Source organism: Cervus canadensis, chromosome 26 (assembly GCF_019320065.1).
Source record: "Cervus canadensis isolate Bull #8, Minnesota chromosome 26, ASM1932006v1, whole genome shotgun sequence".
Lineage (NCBI taxonomy): Eukaryota > Metazoa > Chordata > Mammalia > Artiodactyla > Cervidae > Cervus > Cervus canadensis.
The window spans coordinates 28274526-28298777 of NC_057411.1; the positions used below are offsets into that span (position 1 = coordinate 28274526).

General features: G+C 44.2%; 1 protein-coding gene across 1 annotated transcript in view; it reads left to right on the forward strand.

The window, feature by feature from the left end:
* SHROOM3 (shroom family member 3) overlaps positions 1-24252 on the forward strand; it is a 319013-nt gene that overhangs the window by 105260 nt on the left and 189501 nt on the right. Inside the window, exon 2 of the mRNA XM_043448167.1 lies at positions 6665-6819. Coding sequence (XP_043304102.1) covers positions 6665-6819 — 155 coding nt within the window. The remainder of the gene's footprint in view (positions 1-6664; positions 6820-24252) is intronic.

Here is a 24252-nt window from a genome sequence, read left to right on the forward strand (position 1 = left end):
GGACTGATCTCCTTTAGGATGGACTGGTTGGATCTCCTTGTAGTCCAAGGGACTCTCAAGAGTCTTCGCCAACACCACAGTTCAAAAGCATCAATTTTTCGGCGCTCAGCTTTCTTCACAGTCCAACTCTCACATCCATACATGACCACTGGAAAAACCATAGCCTTGATCAGATGGACCTTTGTTGACAAAGTAATGTCTCTGCTCTTTAATATGCTATCTAGGTTGGTCATAACTTTCCTTCCAAGGAGTAAGCATCTTTTAATTTCATGGCTGCAATCACCATCTGCACTGATTTTGGAGCCCCAAAAAATAAAGTCTGACACTGTTTCCACTGTCTCCCCATCTATTTCCCATGAAGTGATGGGACCAGATGCCATGATCTTAGTTTTCTGAATGTTGAGCTTTAAGCCAGCTTTTTCACTCTCCTCTTTCACTTTCATCAAGAGGCTCTTTAGTTCTTCTTCACTTTCTGCCATAAGGGTGGTGTCATCTGCATATCTGAGGTTATTGATATTTCTCCCGGCAATCTTGATTCCAGCTTGTGCTTCTTCCAGCCCAGCATTTCTCTTGATGTACTCTGCATATAAGTTAAATAAGCAGGGTGACAATATACAGCCTTGATGTACTCCTTTTCCTATTTGGAACCAGTCTGCTGTTCCATGTCCAGTTCTCACTGTTGCTTTCTGACCTGCATACAGGTTTCTCAAGAGGCAGGTCAGGTGGTCTGGTATTCCCATCTCTTTCAGAATTTTCCACAGTTTATTGTGATCCACACAGTCGAAGGCTTTGGCGTAGTCAATAAAGCAGAAATAGATGTTTTTCTGGAACTCTCTTGCTTTTTCGATGATCCAGCGAATATTGGCAATTTGATTTCTGGTTCCTCTGCCTTTTCTAAAACCAGCTTGGACATCTGGAAGTTCTCGGTTCACGTATTGCTGAAGCCTGGCTTGGAGAATTTTGAGCATTACCAGCGTGTGAGATGAGTGCAATTGTGCAGTAGTTTGAGCATTCTTTGGGATTGCCTTTCTTAGGGATTGGAATGAAAACTGACCTTTTCCAGTCCTGTGGCCACTGCTGAGTTTTCCAAATTTGCTGGCATATTGAGTGCAGCAACTAGTGGTTGATAAATAAAGTGAAAGTGAAAGCGTTAGTCCCTCAGTCATGTCCAACTCTTTGCAACCACACGGACTGTAGCCTGCCAGGCTCTTCTGTGCATGAGATTTCCCAGGCAAGAAAACTGGAGCGGGTTGCCTTTCCTTCTCTAGGGGATCTTCTCAAACCAGGCTCTAATGTCTTCTGTATTGCGGGTGGATTCTGTTACCATTCTAGCTACCTGAGAAGCCATACCATTCCAAAAAATCATCCCAGCCCCAACTTTTTTCAGTTTTATACATAATTATCTTTACTGACTTTTTTAAAGTAAGCAAAATTCTATAAAGCAATTATCCTTCAATTAAAAAACAAACTTTTTAAAAAAGTAAGCACTTTAAGCCTCAAAGCTCTGTTCAAAGTCAAGAGATTACGAGAAACTCTGTAAATACAAAGGGTTATAGAAATAGTTTATCAGAACAGTGAACAACAATGAAACTCTTTGGGTCATTCTTTCTGGTAATGTTTACATTCACATTAAATCAGTCATTAGAAAAACATGATATAAACTGTACAAGTGAGCTTTCCTTGACTTCCTTTTTAATATAAGGAATTGGTTATTTCCTAGGCCTCATTCCTTTGTCATCTTATTGAAAATATTGGCAAATAGTAGAGCAGCAGAGAAGGGATTTAATTCTACAAACTGGGACTTAAATAGGACTGTTGCATCTGTGGTGTTCATCATTGTTCCCTCAGCTTTTAGCTCCAAACCTGGCACACAGTAGATGCTCAGTGAATCTTGGCTGAACGAACGAACCAGTACGAGGTGGTCCTGTGTGCAAACCTCTGGGGAGGCATTCTGGGCTAAGTAAAGATGGAGTCAGTTCCTCTCTTCAGAGTTCACAGCCCAAGCTGGGGATGGGGTGGGACTGTGGGCAGGGAACAGGCACAGACTTAAATAGCTGTGCTGAAAGACAGTGTGATAACCACAGCATTTGTTCAAGTAGTATAACAACAATAAACTATCTATTTAGTAAATTATCTATTTAGTTTATTATTGCTGTAATGTCATTTCACAGTTTATGTAATATTATATTCATTTGGTTCTCCCACAATGGGGCGGACACTTCTTAAAGGACAGATTGTAGGTGCACGGGAGTGGGGGGATATATATGAGAGATCAGAAAAGGCTTAGAGGAGATGGGGTTTGAACTTGGCCTCAAAGGATGGATAGTCAATAGACTTCAACTTTATTTGAATACATACTCTGTGAACCCCTGGGTTGGGAAGATCCCCTGGAGCAGGGCATGGCAACCCACTCCAGTATTCTTGCCTGGCGAATTCCATGGACAGAAGAGTCTGATGGGCTACCGTCCATGGAGATGCAAAGAGTCAGACACGACCGAGAGACTAACACACACATACTATGTGCCAAGCCCTTTTCTTGATGAACTCACTTGATCCTCATGACAGACTCTGTGGTAAACCCTATCATCTTACAGAAGAGGAAACGGAGGCTCCATAAGGTTAAATAAGCTGCTCAAAGGCACGCAGCTGGGAAGCCTCAGAGCCAGACTATCTGGCTCCAGAGCCCCAGCTCTTAACCATGAGGGAATACTGCAGTTATTATAGGCGACCATGGTGCTGTGGGTAGTGGGGAGTGATCCAGGTAGACGGTGACTGAGCTGCCGGGGTAGGGCTTGAGGTTAGAGTGTGCCCAGAATGTTTGGCGGAAAGTAAATTTACAAGAGGTTGGCAGGGAAGTTTAGTGGGATGAAAAGGGTAGAAAGGCAGGGGGGAATGACCAACAAGAAAGGACGGCTAAATGAATTGTACCAAGATGTTATAGTAGAATCTGGTATAAAAGGAAGTATTTTCATGATATACATGACTTTTGAAGACAATGGTTACTACTCATAAAATCTTACCATAATCCAGGAACTGGAACCGTGTTCACCAATTCAGGTGGCTTGTCTCATTCATCCTTCCTGCAGTGCTGCTATTGCTATCTCCTGTTTAAGATGGGAGTCTGAAGACTCGAGAGAATATATGACTTCCTCTTACCTAAGTTACCTGTTTGATGCCTCAAACTCTTAACCACCTGAGCTTAATGGCTCTCTGTTAAAAGTCAAAAGATGGTCGAGGGGGTGGGTATAGCGTGATGTCATTTTTGTGAAAAGAAGAAATATACACACACACATAAATGCATATATATATATATATATATATATATATATATATATATGCAGGTCTTCATTGACTTACAATGAGGTTACATCCCAATACCCTCATTGTAAGTTGACAATATTAAGTCGAAAATACATTTGATACATCTAGCCTACTGAACTTAGCTTAGCCCACCGTAAACATGCTCAGAACACTTAACATTAGCCTACAGTTGGGCAAATCATCTAAAATGAAGACTGTTTAATAATAGTGCTGAATATTTCATGTAATTTACTGACTGCTATACTGGAAAGTGAAAGCAGGATGGTAGTTAACGACACAGAATGGTTTTAAGTCTATCAGTCTTTATCCTAGTGATTGCTTAGCTGACTGCAAGCTGTGGCTGCTGCTACTGCCCAGCATCATGAGAGAGTGTGCTGCTAGCCCAGGGAAAGCTCAAAATGGGAAGTACAGTTTCTACTGAATGAGCATCACTTTCACACCACTGTAAAGTAGAAAAATTGTAAATTGAACCACGTTAAGTTAGGGGCCATCTGTATATGACATTCGTAAGCTAAACTATAAATAGTAGTTGCTTTTAATTTTTAAAAAATAATAAATATTTATTAATATGTATTTGTACTTTTGGCTGTGCTGGGTCTTTGCTGCTCTGAGAGGGCTTTCTCTAGTTACGATGAGCAGGAGCTAGTCTTCTTGGCCTGCTCGGGCTTCTCACTGCAGTGGCTTCTCTTGTTGCAGGGCACAGGATCTAGGGTGCTCAGCTTGCTTTCGGTAACTGCAGCACATGGCTGAGTAGTTATGGCTCACAGGCTCCAGAGCACAGCCTCATTCGTTTTGGAACAGGGCTTAGCTGCCTCTTGGCATGTGGAATCTTCCTGGACCAGGGATCGAACTGGTGTCTCTTGAATTGCAAGGCAGATTTTTAACCACTGGACCACCAGGGAAGCCCTGACGGTGGTTACCTTTAGAGAGTAAAATGGAATGAGCCAGGGTATGACTTAGTTTTCCCTTTACATACTTTCTGTGTTATTTTTAATCCTTCATAATAAATTAATGAATATAGTGATTTAATAATAAATTAATGAACACTATCTTAAAAATAAAGTATTAATTTTAGCATACATTATGCTAAAACAAAAGTTAGCAAGGATGCAATTTACAAAATTTTTATAGGAATTTGGATTATTTTATACATATTAAGGCCTACTGAAGGTTTTTGAACATGTGGGCAATTCTGGAGAGTAATTATTGAAAAAAGAATGCTATATGGGTGAGGCTTGTTTATTTGTTTTTGTTTTATTTTTGTCCCTTTTAATGCCATTTTGTCATTACTGACATGCCATAGGATCAAGCATTATTTTGCTCTGTTGGTTTCCAAAGCACTTTGTCAATTTTTTTTTAAAAAGCTGCCTATCATTTATTTTATTTTTTAATTTGTGGCTGTGCGGGGTCTTTATTGCTGTGTGGGCTTTTCTCCAGTTGCAGGAATCAGGCCCTACTCTCTAGTTGTGGTCTGTGGGCTTCTCACGGGGGTGTCTTCTTTTGTTGTGGAGCACCAGCTCTAGGGTGCGTGGGCTTCACAGTGGCGGCTCACAAGCTTAGCTGCTGTAAGGTATGTGGAATCCTCCTGGACCTGGGATCAAACCTGTGTCTTCTTCATTGGCAGGCAGATTCTTAACCCCCGGACCACCAGGGAAGACCACTTCATCAACTTCTAACATCAGTTACTTGTTTATTCTGTTTAGTGTATGCTCTCTGCCTCTGCCTTAAGCACGAGAAGAGAGTTTCTGTACGTTTTGCCCACTGTTACAGCCTTAGCTCCTGGAACAACTTCTGGCATAAAGCAAGTGTTGAATCACTTTGTTGAATGAATTAAGATTTTTAGTAGACTTTATTTATTTAATAACAAATGCTTCCCTGGTAAGCTCAGACGGTAAGGAGTCTCTATGCAATGCAGGAGACCTGGGTTTGATCCTTGGATTGGGAAGATCCCCTGGAGAAGGGAATGGCAACCCACTCCGGTATTCTTGCCTGGAGAATTCCATGGACAGAGTAGCCTGGCAGGCTACAGTCTATGCGGTCTCAAAGAGAGTCAAACACGACTGATTGGCTAACACTACCCTTGTTAACTCAGTTGCTGCAGTGAGGTAATTTTCTGTTTGGGCTTCCCTGGTGGCTCAGCTGATAAAGAATCTGCCTGCAATGTGGGAGACCTGGGTTCCATCCCTGGGTTGGGAAGATCTCCTGGAGAAGGGAATAGCTACCCACTCCCGTATTCTGGCCTGGAGAATTTCATCAGTTTTAAAATTCACAGCAAAGTTGAGCAGAAAGTAGAGAGAGCTTCCATGTACCCCCTCTCCTTGATTGCTTGCATAGCCTCTCCCATTGCCAATCTCCTTGTCTCAGTGGTGCATGTGTTATGACTGATGAACCTACAATGACGTATCCTTATCACCCAAAGTCCATAGTTGATGTTAGGGTTCACTCTTGGTGTTGTACAGTCTATGGTATAATGTCATGTATCCAACCTTATAGTATCACAGAATAATTTCACGGTTCTAAACATCCTATGTGCTCTGTCTATTCTGCCCATCTATCTAACTACTGATCTTTCTATTGTTTCCATAATTTTGTCTTTTCCAGAATGTCATAGATTTGGAATCATCCCATATGTAACCTTTTGATATTGGCTTCTTTCACGCATTGAAAGTTCTTCCATGCCTTTTCATGGCTGATGAGTTCATTTCTTTTTAAGTGCTAAATAATATTCCATTGTCTGGACGCACCACTGCTTATTTATCCAGTGAGTTATAATTTTGTGTGTGTGCGCTAAGTCACTTCAGTCGTGTCTGACTCTTTGTGACCCCATGGACCGTAGCCCTCCAGGCTCCTCTGTTCATGGGATTCTCCAGGCAAGAATACTGGAGTGGGTTGCCATTTCATCCTCCAGGGGATCTTTTCCACCCAGGGACTGAAACTGTGTCTCTTACATCTCTTGCATTGGCAGGCAGGTTCTTTACCACTAGCCCCACCTGGGAAGCCCCCAAATAGCAGAGGAGGGTGTCTAATTTTAGACAAAAAAAAAAACAAACAGGAATGAAGAAGGCAATTTCTAAAGCAATAAAACAGTTGCTTTGAGGTACTTGGAGGGGGTGCTGAAGATGGAGGTCGTGAGTGGCTTTTGGATGGAAATCGAGTTCTTTCAGCCCTTCAGCCTCTGTTTCTGAGTGCCCTCTGTGGCTGGCTGGGTGCTGAGGCCTGGAAGGTGTGGAGATAAGAAATCAACCCTGCCTTGTGGATGCTGGGGGTGGGCGTGGCCACAGACAGTGGGCGGGCTCTGGGGGAAACAGGCTGCTCACCTGTGGATCCTCCTCTCTTCGAGCAGATCAAAGAAGGGGGCAAAGCGGACCTGGTGAGCTCTAGACTGCGGGCTGGAGACGAGGTGGTGAACATCAACGAGGTGGCACTGAGCAGCTCCCGGAGGGAGGCCGTTTCCTTGGTGAAAGGATCCTACAAGACCCTGCGGCTGGTGGTGCGCAGGTAGGCAGGACGGGTGGGCGCCAGGTTCCTCCTGCGCCTCCCCCTCCCATAAAGAGCCTGTTCTTTAAACCTCACCATGTGGATTTTATGTTATCCCACCCCCCACCCCCATCCCCACGTAACTTTCCTTGTTTCTTGCCCATCTTGTGGCCTGTGAAGACATTTTAGATATGTCTGTCTTGTGAAACCCTAGTTTTCCCAGCAGGTGTTGGCTTGGCAGGGTTCACTGTACTTTCCACATTTCTGGGCTTGATGGAAAGTGACCCTGATCCCCGATGTGGTCAGAACTCTATGAGGTGTTGTCTCCCTGTGGGACCAGAGACAGCCTCAGGCTTGGAGACTTGGAGCGCATTCCACTTACCTGACCTACCCCCGGGGTAGGGGATGTCAAAACAAGTGAATTCCTGCTTTGGTTTGGTTTGTTTTGTTTCTCTGGTTGTGATAGTGATGTTTCCTTTGTTGGAAAAGGTTTGCCTTGTGATTGGTTTACGATGCCTTAAAGTTAGCTTCCTAGTTCCAGGAGAACACCTCTTGGTGGAGGGAATTACCTGTGGAAGGAAGTTAAAACATTTTTTGCAATCATTATGACAAACCAAGCATTGCTGGAGATATTTTACATTAACATATATAACTATGTTCATTTAGTCTGCGCAGAATCTGGTGAGATAGCTATCATTATCCTCATTGTATAGGCAAGATGGTTAAGCAGGTCCCTGAAGGTTGCAGAGCTGATAAGTGGATGAGCCACAGAGGAGTCTAGATGCTGCTTGTCCCACTTCACCAGGCCACTTGAGCCTTATTACCCTGACCTACTAAGTCCCGGGCTTACACATTTAGGTATTTCTTCATTTGGGTATTTCTTCATTAATCAGGTTTTGGCTACCTCACCTGGCAACTAAATGTTATAATATTTGAGGATGTTTAAGTTGGCTGGAACTTCAGGAGTCATTAATCAAGCCATGCCACTTTTCAGATGTCAACAGTAAGCTGGTCTCATCAGGCCTCACATAGTCTCTTAAGTCAAAGGTCTACAGTCTCTGGGCTTCTGAACAGTCAGTAGAGGCATAAGACTAGAAAGAAAGTGAAAGTCGCTCAGTCGTGTCTGATCCTTTGCGACCCCATGGACTATACAGTCCGTGGAATTCTCTAGGCCAGAATACTGGAGTGGGTAGCCTTTCCTTTCTCCAGGGGATCTTCCCAACCCAGGGATCGAACCCAGGTTTCCTGCAATGCAGGTGGCTTCTTTACCAGCTGAGCCACAAGGGAAGCCCAAGAATACTGGAGTGGGTAGCCTACCCCTTCTCCAGCGGATCTTCCCGACCCAGGGATCAAGCTGGAGTCTCCTGCATTGCAGGCGGATTCTTTACCAACTAAGCTATGAGGGAAGCCCAGATTAGAAATGAAGTGCACAGTAAATGTAATGCACTTGAATCATCCCCCAACCATTTCTCCATCCCTGGCCCATGGAAAAATTGTCTTTCACGAAATTCGTCCCTGGTGCCAGGAAGGTTGGGGACCACTGTCCTAGAGTTCCATTCACTCCTGCATTCATTTATTCCTTTAAGTTCACTGTCTGAGGCTATGCTGAGGAGAAAAACTACTCCTCCCAGCCACAAAAAAATAACAGCTATGGGTGTGGTCCCACCGTGTCCCCAGGCTCCAGTGACTCTGCAGTGTGCCGGGCTGGGTCTGGTTTCTCTTCAGGGCCTTCTAACTAGATCTTGCTTCTCTGGTGGCCAGTGATGCAGAGTGGCTCAAAGCATAGGCGCCAGAGTCAGATTGGGCCTGGGTTCAAATTCTAGGGCTGTCATCTTCTACCCATGTGATCTTGGGAAATTACTTAGCCTGATTGAAGATGCCAAAGAATGCCCAAACTACCGCACAATTGCACTCATCTCACACGCTAGTAAAGTAATGTTCAAAATTCTCCAGGCCAGGCTTCAGCAATACGTGAAACGTGAACTTCCAGATGTCCAAGCTGGTTTTAGAAAAGGCAGAAGAAACAGAGATCAAATTGCCAATACCCACTGGATCATCGACAAAGCAAGAGAGTTGCAGAAAAACATCTATTTCTGCTTTATTGACTATGCCAAAGCCTTTGACTGTGTGGATCACAATAAACTGTGGAAAATTCTGAAAGAGATGGGAATACCAGATCACCTGACCTGCCTCTTGAGAAACCTATATGCAGGTCAGGAAGCAACAGTGAGAACTGGACATGGAACAACAGACTGGTTCCAAATAGGAAAAGAAGTACGTCAAGGCTGTATATTGTCACCCTGCTTATTTAACTTATATGCAGAGTACATCAGGAGAAACGCTGGGCTGGATGAAGCACAAGCTGGGAGAAATATCAATAACCTCAGATATGCAGGTGACAACACCCTTATGGCAGAAGGTGAAGAGGAACTAAAAAGCCTCTTGATGAAAGTGAAAGAGGAGAGTGAAAAAGTTGGCTTAAAGCTCAACATTCAGAAAACTAAGATCATGGCATCTGGTCCCATCACTTCATGGGAAATAGATGGGGAAACAGTGGGAACAGTGGCTGACTATTTTTTTGGGCTCCAAAATCAGTGCAGATGGTGATTGCAGCCATGAAATTAAAAGATGCTTACTCCTTGGAAGGAAAGTTATGACCAACCTAGACAACATATTAAAAAGCAGAGACATTACTTTGTCAACAAAGGTCCATCTAGTCAAGAGTATGGTTTTTCCAGTGGTCATGTATGGATGTGAGAGTTGGACTGTTAAGAAAGCTGAACACCGAAGAATTGATGCTTTTGAACTATGGTGTTGGAGAAGACTCTTGAGAGTCCCTTGGACTGCACAGTCCAAAGAGATCTAACCAGCCCATCCTAAAGGATATCAGTCCTGGGTGTTCATTGGAAGGACTGATGCTGAAGCTGAAACTCCAATAGTTTGGCCACCTCATGTGAAGAGCTGACTCATGTGAAAAGACCCTGATGCTGGGAGGGATTGAGGGAAGGAGGAGAAGGGGACAGCAGAGGATGAGATGGCTGGATGGCATCACCGACTCGATGGACATGAGTTTGAGTAAACTCTGGGAGTTGGTGATGGACAGGGAAGCCTGGTGTGCTGCAATTCATGGGGTCACAAAGAGTCGGACACGACTGAGCGACTGAACTGAACTGAACTAATTGAAGATTCAGTTTCCTTATTTTTAAATCGGAATTAAAATACCTACTTTACAAGGTGATTAGAGCAACATAATGAAATACTCTACATGGTTACTCTTGGTAACAACAGATGTTGCTGCTATTATTTTTATTATTTTTGGCCAACTCTAGGCATTATTTGTGGGTCAGTGTTTTAGCAAAGCAAGCATTCATCCTGAACACGGTGACCGACTTCTCAAATAGATGGGTAAGGAAGGCTCAGGACCATTAGGCCTATTCCTTGTATCCTGAAGAGTGTTGAAAGCTTTGAACTCACTTTGATACTGGAACCCAAAGCCAGTTTGAGAGCTCTAGCATGTATCTGTGGAGGATGGATGGCGGAATCCACACTCAGAATGTTTTGACGGGACTCTGGTTATCGATTAGATTCTGAAGAGGGCTGTCTTGTTTCCCAGTATGAACAGTGGTCATTCTGGCTTCCGGTTATGCCTTCTAGTTGATGGTGACATGAGGTTTGAATTATTTTGTCTAGCAGAATAGGCAACAGACAGTCCTGGGATTGAAATCTGGCTTTGTTGTTTGCAAATTGTATGACCTCAGGTTCTCTTTTATAAAGCAATAATAGGAAATAATAATTCCTGCCTCACAAGGGAATTGTGAAGATTTAATGTACAAAGTCTAAGTACATAGAAAATGTGCACTGTTTGCTCATTATTATTCTGAATTGAGTTAGAGGCAGACAGCAATATGGAGTATCGTCCTATTACCGAACATGCTGGTTGCCTGGTTATCAAGAAGCCCCCACCTTCACCCTCTCGTGGAATTTAGGAATGTTAATTCACATCATCGAAAGACATACACCAGAATGTCAACACATTAGCTCATTTTGAAGAAGGCAACTCTAAGTGGAATAACTATCCCAAGGTGACCAAGAATCAGTATACTTTATCCCCACAGGAAAACGAAATAGGAAGTCTGACCATAACTAGGTCAGGAGGTTGCGTGCTGATCTCAGACTGAAGAGTGGGTCTGAGGCGCCAGAATGTGCTGGCCTCCCCGCTGTTGGCCAGGTGGCCCATCTTTCCACGAGGAACGCATCTGCCAGGCGGGCCAGATGCCCGCGCTTTTGATTCAGGGCCCTTTCCCCTCTGGACCGCAGGGAAGCATTCTGCCAAAGCGCTCCTCTCCCATCTCGTGACTTCTCTGCCCTCCACTCCGAATCCCCTTTCTGATTGACACATTCTTTCTTTAGATGTGTTAATGGGATCGATAAAGTTACTAAAGAGTCCTTGCACTCTGTGCTTTTGCTGTGGGAAACATTTTGTCTCTAAGATCCCTTTTGAATATGTCTTATCTCATCTATTATGTTTTGGTTTTTAAAGTTGAACTCTCGGAAAGAAGGTAGTCTTTATTCCTCATACATCTTTACCAACTGAGCTCCCAGGGAAGCACATATTTAGAGATGGGGATTTATGAACATGCTCTGGGAGATGTGGATGGACATTCCGCCCCTACATTGCAGAGAACTGGGTAGACGCCCTTATACTCTGGATTAATCTGGCTTTGTATAATAGTAGAGCTGTTGCTTTCTTGAGGTCTTACCTTTATATCTTGGCACATGTCATGTCCAGAAATGTCATTTCATTTCCTTTCACTTGATTCTGACAGAGAATCACTTGTGATATTTCATTTACTTGTGTCTGACTCTTTGTGGTCCCATGGACTGTAGCCTACCAGGCTCCTCTGTCCATGGAATTCTCCAGGCAAGAATACTGGAGTGGGTTGCTATTTCCTTCTCCAGGGGATCCTCCCAACCCAGGGATCAAATCCAGGCCTTTCACATTGCAGACAGATTCTTTACCATTTAAGCTACCCAGGAAGCCCATTTTATTGACTAGCTTTCCTTTTTTTCCTAAGTGATCTTTGTATTTTTGAAAAAAGATCTATGTGGCTTCCAGGAAATGTGATCAGGGAATCTGTTTCCTGGAGAAATCATTTGTGTAGTGAAAATGTATATATATCAGCATTTCCATCTGTACCTGCCTCCTTTTCTCTTAAAGTTAGTTTTGGGTGGACAAGGGCAACACCTCAGGTTGGCAGGCTTCCTCATCCATCATAAATATGTCAAGAATGCAGATCAGGGTAGTGGTGTTTATATAAGTTTTGAGAGTGTTTTACCCAGTGACTAAAAACAATCAAAAGTAAAACCACCTTCTTAAAAGGCTACAGTGACAAGAGAAATGCAGTTTCAAGTGAGTTGTGGGTCAGTGGCCTTAGGACATCTGCTGACCCATAAAGAAGGCAGGGGTTAGTCCTCTGGGAGGAGGGAGTGAAGAGGTGACATGGATGTTCTAGGACAGAGACTGTGTGTGCTGCTGAATACACAGAGGTCTGCAGCTAGTGGTGGATAAATGGAGAAGAAATGATGCAATGTGAAGTGAGCCAAAGAAAAGATCTTCAAAAAGGAAAACAAACATCTCCTAGTTGAAGGGAAACTGAAGAAGGAAGGACAGTACAAAGGATGCAAATTAGGAAAGCAGACAGGTACACAAATAAGAGTCAGTACTCAAGACCCTCTCTAAAATCATCGGAGACTTTATTTGGCAGATAGGTGTGAAGCATGCCCTATAGCCACTAACTGTTGAGAATGAATGGAAAGCAAAGACAGAGGAAACGGTCTTCTGGTTTCATTTAAACCCCTGGGGTGATTCAAGGTTCTTTCAGTACCGGGAGTACTCACTGCTGTTTGCAAATACCCTACATTTTAAATTAAAAAAATCAGAGGCTACATTTCCCTTTCAGGACAAAACTGTTAGGGTTAACTGCTGGGGATGCATCTAATCTCATGTTTTCACCCTGAGTTGGAACTCTGATTCCTGTCCTGAATCAGATCCTCAGAAAGGCCTTGTAACCAGTGGATTTGTAACCTCAGTAGAATGTCCTCCAACCCCCATTTTTCTTGGCAAATCCAACCCCCCAAACTTCTGCATTAAGGTGCTAACTTTGCCAAATAGTATCCTACTCCTAAATTTGGTACCCATGGTTGGTTTGGCAAAGAAAAGTTTTGGGGATATTTTTCATGGTAAATGTTTTGTGATTTTTTTGCAAGGCTCATGTAAGCCATTGGGAGGTAGAATTCATCCTTTCTAGGTAGAAAGGACATGTGAGACGGTGATGCGGGCATGATGCTGCCTGGAAAACAAGTCGTTTAATTTATTTGATTCTCACCTCAAAGGATTGTAGTGAGAATTAAGTGAGAAATATGTCCGTTCACTATATAGTGTAGGTGATTGAAGAATGAACACTTGAAATTGCGTATTTGTGAAATATATTGCCTCTTTTTTATTTTTTTATTTTTTGCTGCCTCCCAATGTCTTTTTAAAAATTATTATAAAACTTTTTATTTTGTATTGGAGTATGGCTGATTAGCAATGTTATGACAGTACAGGTGGACAGCAGAGAGACTCAGCCATACATATACATGTATCCATTCTCCTCCAAGCTCCTCATCTACCCAGGCTGCCACATAACGTTGAGCAGAGTTCCCTGTGCTATACAGTAGGTCCTTGTTGGTCATCCATTTTAAACACAGCAGTGTGTACTGGTCCATCCCAAAGTCCCTAACTTTCCCTTCTCCCCATTCTTCCCTCCTAGCAACCATAAGTTCATCCTCTAGGTCTGTGAGTCTGTTTCTGTTTTGCAATAAACTGCCTGTTACAAGAAGCCCATTTTCCTGTCTAGAACATAGCACACGATTAGAGGTTCCATTGAATGGGAAGGGTGTGTGGGAAAGTGGCCTTTCCAGGCATAGGAGGCAGCATGTATGATTTGAAACAGTAGACAGAGGGTGGGGAAAAGTGAGCCCCCTTTAAAATGAAATCTCACTCCTGAATCTTCCCGCTATCCCTGCAAATTTGGAATAGCTTCTCCCCTTCCCCTTCACTTAGTCTATGAGCTTACATTACTTTACCAATAAAGGTCCATCTAGTCAAAGCTGTGGTTTTTCCAGTAGTCATGTATGGATGTGAGAGTTGGACAATAAAGAAAGCTGAGTGCTGAAGAATTGATGCTTTTGAACTGTGGTGTCAGAGAAGACTCTTGGGAGTCTCTTGGACTGCAAGGAGATCCAACCAGTTCATCCTAAAGGAAATCAGTCCTGAATATTCATTGGAAGGACTGATGGTGAAGCTGAAACTCCAATACTCTGGCCACCTGATGCGAAGAACTGACACCTTAGAAAAGACCTTGATGCTGGGAAAGATTGAAGGTGGATGGAGAAGGGGCCGATAGAGGATGAGATGGTTGGATGGCATCACTGACTCAATGGACATGAGCTTGAGTAAGCTCTGGGAGTTGGTGATGGACAGGGAAGCCTGGCATGCTGCAGTCCATGGGGTCGCCAAGAGTCAGACACGACTGAGTGACTGAACTGAACTGAACTGATGAGCTTACATGTTAGAAGGGAACTTTTTTTTTGGTTTCACCATGTGGCCTGTGGGATCTCAGTTCCCTGACCGGGGATTGAACCTGGGCCAGGGAACTCCTGGGACTGTTGATTTTTTATTTGACTGAATATATATGTTTGAGGAGAAGAAGGAGTAGTAAAAGATCACATTTTACGGAAAAGTGAGATTGAGGAGAAAGGAGGGTGACTTTGTTACACAAACAATAGCCAATTGTCTAAAATACAAGTACTCCCAGGCTTCCTGACTTGCCCTGTGTTTGGACTCAGATTCCTGTCCTGAATCGAATCATCAGAATTAGCAGGGGCCAGAGTGAAAATCTGGGTCTTGTCCCTTTCAGCCCAGAGCGTTGCCTGGAGGTAGACATGACGGAACCGCATCCAAAGATGTGTAGGGACTTGCCCAAGGCCACATGCAAGTAGCCTAAAGGAGCATGGAGGTCTCTGAGAAGTAGGTTTTGGAACGTTTGGCATCTCAAGCAGTGAGCTAGTGCTTTTCACCTGGCTGCCTTTTCCCTTAGAAATATTTGTGATGCTTAAAAAACAGGCATTGGGACTTCCCTGGTGGTCCAGTGGTTAAGGCTCCTCCTTGCCAATGCAAGGCCACAGGTTTGATCCCTGGTCAGGGCATTAGGATGCCATTTGGCACCACCAAAAGATAAAAAGTATAATAAAAGCCTTTGAAGATTTAAAAAAAAAAAGTTTCAAATTAAAAAAAAAAAGGGCAAAAAAACAAACCCAGAAAAACCAAATAAACTGATTTTTTAACTCATCTAGGAAAAACTAGATTCCCCACTGACCTTGAACTTCCTGGGGAGTTCAGAGGAAATGCATCTCTCTGCCCTGTGCACCCTGCTGGCGGGAGGCTCTCCATTAACCTCTGGAAATAAAACTATTTGTTGCCTTACAGCTGCTGCCTCTGACCCGAACAAAAATGGTGATGAGATTAAGTTCACCACCACCCTCGGCCCACGCTTCCCAGAGCAGACCATCCCACATTTCTGAGGGTTAGCAGCATAATTCTTTTTATAAACGGGCGGATGACTTAATCGGAATGGAATCAGATGGGTGGCTCCCACACCTGCTACCTCCGTGTCAGGTTTCCATGACCTTTTTATGTCTGGATTGAGCTGTGAGACTGTAACTCGCCAAGGATCTGCAAGTCAGTGATCTTGTAAGAAGAATCTGGTAATGAGCACCATGCTTTAAAGGTCCTCTTGAAGAATACAAAATTAGTTCCAATAACTATTCATTAAAAGAATTTTTGCAAATCAGTTCCTTTTCCAACTCATGGTTACATTTTATTTAAAAAGAAAGAAACACTTTCTTCCATATTATCACTATCCCCTCCCCATGTTCTGCACACATTTTTGCCACCTACCTGCCCCCAAACCTGCCTTACTCTTTTCACTTTAAAAAGTGGCTATATTCTTAAAGCATCTTAGTCTTACTTTGCTTAACCACCTAACATCTTTTTGAAACTAAAACAATTTAAAGAAATTGTTCAAAAAAAAAAAAAAGAAATTGTTCATTAAGAGCTTTGAAAAGCAAATTGAAAAGTAAATCCTTATTTTTAAAGCAACACAGTTTGAAGAGAGAGTGGAAAGTTTTCCAGAGCATGAAAAATATCTGTTGTGTATTTTTCTTCTTATATATTAGCTGTCTTTAAACCAGCCTGTGCCACCTCAAGCTGCCAGTTCTCAGATATGAGATGACAAACAGCTTGGGAAGAGAAGTCCATGTCATGGGGATTCCAATCACAGCTCTGCTGTATGCTGGTCATGGTACTGCGAGCTCAGATCAATCCCTCTGAGATTAAGTTTCTTTTTTTTTTTTAATTAATTTACTTTTGGCTGCCCTGGCTTCTCATTGTGGTGGTTTCTCTTGTTGCAGAACACAGTCTCTAGGCACGTGGGCTTCAGTAATTGTGGCTCCCAGGCTCTGAAGCACAGGCTCAGTAGTTGTGGCAAACAGGCTTAGTTGGTCTGGGTAATGTGGGACGACCCACATCGGCAGGTGGATCCTCAACCAGTGGATCACCTGAGAAACCCCTGACTGTGTTTCCCTGTGTGTGTCAGTCGTTCAGTCGTGTCCAACTGTTTTTGACCCCGTGGACTGTAGCTCGCCAGGCTCCTCTGTCCATGGAATTCTCCAGGTATACTGGAGCGGGTTGCCATTCTCTTCTCCAGGGGATCTTCCCAACCCAGGGATCAAACCTGGGTCTCCTGCATTGCAGGCAGATTCTTTACTGTCTGAGCCATCAGGGAAGCCTTTTCTTGTGATTGTCCTATTTAATGCACTAATTTGCCTTGTTTGTGTAAATGAGGGTATAGGGATTTTAAGTTTCTGATTATACCCTTTTTGCTCAGAGGAAATGTAGTTTGAAAGACAGTACCAACTAGGCCCAAGTTCAGAATGAGAATTCAAAGAAAAAGACCACATTCTCTGGAGAACTTGATTAGGAGTCGTTCTGATTCTGAAACACATCAGAACTCCTTGGTGGGAGGCTGAATACAGAAGAGGACCCTCAGACTGCAGAAGGAGCTCTGAGACAAGTGTCTTTCATCTCCTGGTGTATGAAATTTAAAAATGGCTAGGTTATATGGGCACATGTATGTAGCACAGGCTGAGTCATTTGAAAAGGTAGTGTTCTTGAACATAAGATGTGGCCTTTAGGGAAAATCATGATGTCAAAAGATAATTCTGAGGTGGACAGGTAGGAGTTGAGGACAAATAGAAATGGAACAATAATCTTTTTTAAAAAATTAATTAATTGACTTATTTATTTACTTAGTTTCTGGCCATGCTGGGTCTTCATAGCTGCGAGCGGGCTTTCTCTAGTTGTGGCGAGCGGGGCTACTCTCTAGTTGTGGTGTGTGGGTTCCTCATTGTGGTGGTGTCTCTTGTTTTGGCACACAGGCTTAGTTGCCCCAAGGCTTGTGGGATCTTCCCGGACCCAGGGATCAAACCTGTGTCCCCTGCCTTGGCAGGCAAATTCTTTACCAGTGGACCACCAGGGACATCCAGGAACAATGCTCCTTTGATAGACAGTTGCAAAACTGTTCCTAAAGCTCCAGGCACTCGGTGACAGCAAACATGGCCTCTTCTCTCTCACCTGGACCCAGAAGCCACATGAGAAAGATTTTTGTCCCTTGTGCCTGTATTAGTTGCTCAGTCGTGTCCAGCTCTTTGCAACCCCATGAACGCCTCTGTCCATGGGATTTCCCAGGCGAGAACACTGGAGTGGGTTGCCGTTCCCTCCTCCCTTGTAAGTTCCAAGAATGTCTCTAGGGGTATAAAAGGGGCCTCATGCTGTGCACTGTGGCTGAGTCGTCTGTCGGGGTGGGGGATTGCAAGAACCAGTGTCCCCTGAGGACATCCCCAGGCAGTAGGGACAGCTCTGAGCTTCTTATATGCACCTCCAGCCTCCCTGCCTCTCCAACCCTTGCGATGACCCTCTCGCCCCGCTGCCCGCTCCCATACTTTGCTTGTCCTTTCGCTCTTCTACTCTCTGCGCTTTTTCACTCGGGCGAGGGCTGCAGATACCTGGGACAGGAACACAAACCCCAAACCGCAGTAGGGTTTGCATCCCCTCAGAGGACCCAAGACTAGTCTTCCCCAGGGGGGGAGTCAGGAGAACTGAGAAATGTGGTAACTTACCCTCTAAGCATTTTTTCCACTTGAGCAAGTGGTTGAGAGGATGGGAAGGAGGCAGCTGCAGTGGCCTCCGACCCCCAGAAACTTTTCCAGGAGGCCTGGCATCATGGGAATTCGCTCAGTATGCTTTGAGGAGGTATTTCAATCCTGCTGGGACCAGACTCAGAGCAGTTTTTGGCTTGCCTGGAGTCTTAGGTTTGAATGTCACTGTCTAGAAGTCTAGTATTTGATTTCCTAACCAGTTGTTCCTTCCCGTGGAAAATTCATGTAACACATTATTAGGTTTCTTAAGAGGTATGCAATAAGACTCCCTTACTGTTATAAGAAAAGGGACATTTTTCCTGCGGCACATAATGATAACTGCTATTTTTATTCATTGGGTTACATATGCTCACCGGCTATGCACTGAACACTAGCCATGTACAAAGGAATGCTGTATTGTTCCCTATGAAGGAGGTTTGATGATAAAAGACCGTGTTTCATTCCTGGGATAACATGGTCTTACCTGTGACAAATGTATTCCAAGCAGGAGTCACCCCTCCATGCCCAACCGGTTAACGACTGGCACTCAAATATCTGTCTGAGCCTTTGTAAAGGGTATGAAGTCTCAGGCTGAGATCACACAAAAGTTATGGCGGAAATCCTTTCTCCCAGTTCTAAATGTGGGCACATTAGTTAGCACAAATCAGTTTGGATGATGCTGGTTTAGAATATGAGCCAATTTGTAGTTCTGCACCCTTGCATCAAAATGGCTTAAAGTTGGGACTTCCCTGGTGGTCAAGTAGTTAAGAGTCTGTGCTTCTAATGGAGGGGGTGTGAGTTCAATCCCTGGTCAGGGAACTAAGATCCCATAGGATGGGCAGCATGACCAAAAAGCAAAACAAAACAAAACAAAAAAAAATGGCTTAAATAGTCCGTCTCACACTTGACGACATATTAATAGCAAATGAACTGATGCCTGGCTCCCCCAAAGATTCTAATTTAATTGATAAGAGAGTGTAGCCTGGCGTTGGATATTTTCATAGCTGCCCTCGTGATTCTAATGGGCAGTAAAGTTTGAGAACCATTGGTTGAAGCTGTAAGTCAAAGTGATAAAGAGAAACAATGAGTAGCTAGAGACTGACAGGGAGAAGAAAGATACGCAGATATGAGGGGGTCATGAGAATAGCAGCAGGAGGAGAATCAAGAAGGCAAATCAGGGGATTCTCTGGGGTCCAGTGGTTAAGAATCTGCCTTCCAGTGCAGGGGATTCAGGTTCAATCCCTGGTCAGGGGGTTAAGATTCCACATGCTTCACAGAGCAACTAAGCCCACGTGCTACAACTAAAGAGAAGCCCGCATGCCACAATTAAGACCCAGCACAGCCAAATAATAACACTGAAGGTAAAACATAACAAGAGTGATTTCCAAAAAAAGGGGGGAAAAAGGTAAACCAAGAAAGGCAACAAGTAGAGCAGAGCCTCAAGAATGGGGGCAGCAAAAGGGGGCGACAGAGGATGAGATGGTTGGATGGCATCACCGACTCAGTGGATGGAAGTTGGAGCAAACTCCAGGGGATGGTGAAGGGCAGGAAAGCCTGGTGTGCTGCAGTCCACGGGTCACAGAGTCGGACATGACTTAGCGACTGAATAACAACAGGGTGCAAACACAGAGCCCCTGCTGAGGTCTCCAGACCTCCCAGGACCCAGAGAGGCCTGCAGGGTACTGGCTGCTCCAGCAGTGGCTTTTGCTGTCCCATTTCTATGACATCTGTTTCTCATGACTGCTGTATGGAGTGCCACTTCTTAAAAAGCTCATCAAGTGACACGTGGGTGTGGGCAGGGGCACACTTGTCTGGCCCTCCTGGGAACACCTGTGGCCCAAGCTGTTATCATGTGCCATTGCCCCGGGAGCTCATCTTTACTGGCAGGTGTTGGGGCCGCTGTTTTGAGTGGGTGGCACCACAGCCATCTACAGTTGCTGTGTTCACTCTACATGCCATTTCTGAATGGTGCCCCCGTGAAACCAACCGTGAGAGAAAGATGGCTTGATGCCATCGAACTTACTCAATCTAATGAGATGTACAGTGTGAAGACAACATCTAGAGGTCCCTAGAGATGGTGCTCTGTGGTGACCTGGAGGTGTGGGATGGGGGGAGGGGTAGGAGGGAGGCTAAAGAGAGAATATATGTGTACATATAGCTGATCTGTTTGCCAGAATACACAGAAGAACTGTACAAAAAAGATCTTCACGACCCAGATAATCACAATGGTGTGATCACTCACCTAGAGCCAGACATCCTGGAATGTGAAGTCAACTGGGCCTTAGAAAGCATCACTACGAACAAAGTTAGTGGATGTGATGGAATTCCAATTGAGCTATTTCAAATCCTGAAAGATGATGCTGTGAAAGTGCTACACTCAATATGCCAGCAAATTTGGAAAACTGAGCAGTGGCCACAGGACTGGAAAAGGTCAGTTTTCATTCCAATCCCTAAGAAAGACAATCCCAAAGAATGCTCAGACTACCACACAATTGCACTCATCTCACACGCTAGTAAGGTGATGCTCAAAATTCTCCAAGCCAGGCTTCAGCGATACGTGAACCAAGAACTTCCAGATGTCCAAGCTGGTTTTAGAAAAGGCAGAGGAACCAGAGATCAAATTGCCAATATCCACTGGATCATCGACAAAGCAAGAGAGGTCCAGAAAAACATCTATTTCTGCTTTATTGACTATACCAAAACCTTTGACTGTGTGGATCACAATAAACTGTGGAAAATTCTGAAGGAGATGGGAATACCAGACCACCTGACCTGCCTCTTGAGAAACCTGTATGCAGGTCAGGAAGCAACAGTTGGAATTGGACATGGAACAACAGACTGGTTCCAAATAGGAAAAGGAGTACATCAAGGCTGTATATTGTCACTCTGCTTATTTAACTTATATGCAGAGTACATCATGGGCTGGGCTGGATGAAGCACAAGCTGGAATCAAGATTGCCAGGAGAAATATCAATAACCTCAGATATGCAGATGACACCACCCTTATGGCAGAAAGTGAAGAGGAACTAAAAAGCCTCTTGATGAAAGTGAAAGATGAGAGTGAAAAAGTTGGCTTAAAGCTCAACATTCAGAAAACTAAGATCATGGCATCTGGTCCCATCACCTCAAGGGAAATAGATTGGGAGACAGTGGAAACAGTGTCAGACTTTATTTTGGGGGGCTCCAAAATCACTGCAGATGGTGACTGCAGCCATGAAATTAAAAGACGCTTACTCCTTGGAAGGAAAGTTATGACCAACCTAGACAGCATATTAAAAAGCAGAGACATTACTTTGTCAACAAAGGTCCGTCTGGTCAAGGCTATGGTTTTTCCAGTGATCATGCATGGATGTGAGAGTTGGACTGTGAAGAAAGCTGAGCGCTGAAAAATTGATGCTTTTGAACTGTGGTGTTGGAGAAGACTCTTGAAGGTCCCTTGGACTGCAAGGAGATCCAACCAGTCCATCCTAAAGGAGTTCAGTCCTGAGTGTTAATTGGAACGACTGATGCTGAAGCTGAAACTCCAATACTTTGGCCACCTCATGCGAAGAGTTGACTCGTTGGAAAAGACCCTGATGCTGAGAGGGATTGGGAGCAGGAGGAGAAGGGGACGGCAGAGGATGAGATGGATGGATGGCATCACCGACTCGATGGGCATGAGTTTGAGTCAACTGCAGGAGTTGGTGATGGACAGGGAGGCCTGGCGTGCTACAATTCACGGGGTCGCAAAGAGTCAGACATGACTGAGCGACTGAACTGAACTGAATGGCTGATTTGTTTAGTTGTACAGCAGAACTAACACAACATTGTAAAGCAATTATACTCCAATAATAAAATTTTTTAAAAAGAAAAGAAGCCCTCAGTGAAGCGAGCTCTTGAGCTTGTTTTATTTATTTCATCCATCCCTGTTTTTAAAAATCACACTTTGTATAGTCTTAGCACCAGTCCCCCATTTCTTGGGACCCAGGGATAGAGAAATGGTTTCTGGAAAGACTTGTTAAAAGCCACTCGTCACCACACATGTCCTTAATGGTACATCCGAGCTTTGAGGGTCCTGGCAGTTTTGTCCTGTTCGGGATAATTCCACTGTTAGAATATTGTTATCTCCTGTGCATATGTGCTCAGTCGATTCGGTCATGTCCAACTCTATGGACTGTAGCCCACCAGGCTCCGCTGTCCATGGGATTCTCCAGGCAAGAATACTGGAGTGGGTTGCCATGCCCTCCTCCAGTGGGTCTTCCCAACTCGGGGATCAAACCCACGTGTCTTATGTCCCCTGAATTGGCAGGCAGGCTCTTTACCACTCGTGCCACCTGGGAAGCCCAAATGCTAGGGAATTAAATAATGTTATGTCTTATTTGATTCTAACTGCTTCAAGATCACATGTGACCTAGTAAGGTCCTGGCAGGAGGTTTAAAGTATAGGTTTAGAAATACTAAAAACCTCACGCAGGTGCTTAGCTTTCAAAGGCTGGGAACCCCTGGGTCTGTCTGGCTAGACATGACCCCTAAGGTTCTTTCTTCTATAAAGCTTCCCTGGTGGCTCAGATGTTAAAGAACCTGCCTGCAATGCAAGAGACCCAGGTTCGATCCCTGGGTCGGGAAGATCCCTTGGAGAAGGGAATGGCTACCCACTCCAATATTCTTGCCTGGAGAATCCCCATCGACAGAGGCTACAGTCCATGGGGTTGCAAAGAGTTAGACACGACTGAGCCACCTGTCATCTCATGGTTCTGTTAAACCTCTGGCATCCTAGCATGTGGCAGTTTTGAGGAGCCTAGTGTGTCCTTAGTAAAAGGCTGCAAGACCAGCCTTATTCTGCTTCTGCTTCTGTCACTAACATTTTTTGTTCTGCGGCCCACTGATCTAGAACCCACCGTCACTCTTTCCACTTGCTGCCAGATTGTCTGTATAGTTCATCCGTGCATTTGAAAGATGCCATTTCTCCACTCCCCCCTCATTCTGCTGTCAAACTCCTGTCTGATGCTGTGTTGGCTTAGCAAGCAGGATGTGTGAAATTATCCCTGGGATGGTTGCTTGTCAGTGTATTTATGGTTTATAGGGGAGGGTTGCTACATTGTTTTTGTGAAGACTGTGACTCTGGCCTTTTTAAAAAATATTTTATTTTTGATTGTAGCATAATTACCTTACAATATTGTGATGGTTTATGCCATATATTAACATGAATCTGCCACAGGTATACATATGTCCCCTCCCTCTTCTACCCGCCTCCCACCTCCCTCACCTCCCACCCCCCTAGGTTGTCACAGAGCACCTGGGTTCCCTGCATCATATAGCAAACTCCCACTGGCTATCTATTTTGAAAGGATTTTTTGAGTCTTTCCTTAAAGGTGTCTCTTGGGAATCAGCCTTTGGTATTTATTGATTATAAATGAACGAGGTTGACAAATCCTTTGACATGGAAAATCCTCTTTTGTGGAGCTGTCCCTGGAGTGAGATGTTTTTGTAACCTTCCATTCTTCACCCTCATGACTTTAAAGGAGCAAAAGATGAAAGAGAATCATTGTTTTCCACTAGCAGCTGAGTATTATTTACATTAAAAAAAAATAAGTTAAAAAATTTTTTTTAATCAATTTTACCCTTTGACTTGTTCCCTTGCTTCCTTCGGGTATTTGTTCAAATGTCAGCCTTGGCCCTGTATAGCCAGTTAAAAAATTGCAGCAGCAGCCCCCAAAATTATATTAAATTATTAAAAAAGGGGACTTACCTGGTATTCCAGTGGTATTCCACTGGTATTCCACTTCTACTGCAGCAGGTATGGGTTCCATCCCTGGTTGGGGAACTAAGATCCTGCATGCTGCATGGCACAGCCAAAAAAACCCTTCCTACATGTCTCCAACCCTTCTTATTTTCACTTATGAGACATAGACTCCTAAAGTTATTCATTCTGTTTCCTCTCATTGGATGATAAACTCCTCAATGGCAGAGATTTTGTTCTGTGTGGTGTCCCCAGTGCCTGGAATGGTCCTTGGCACATGATACGTGCTCTGTGAATGTTTGTGGAGGAAAACATACCCAATGAAAGCAAAAATGTTCCCAGCAGCAGCTGTGTGGCCCAGGGGATGTGAGCACAGCCTCTGAGCCAGGTTGCCAGACCCTGAATCCCAGCTTTAGCATTTGCTGGTCGAGCGCCTTA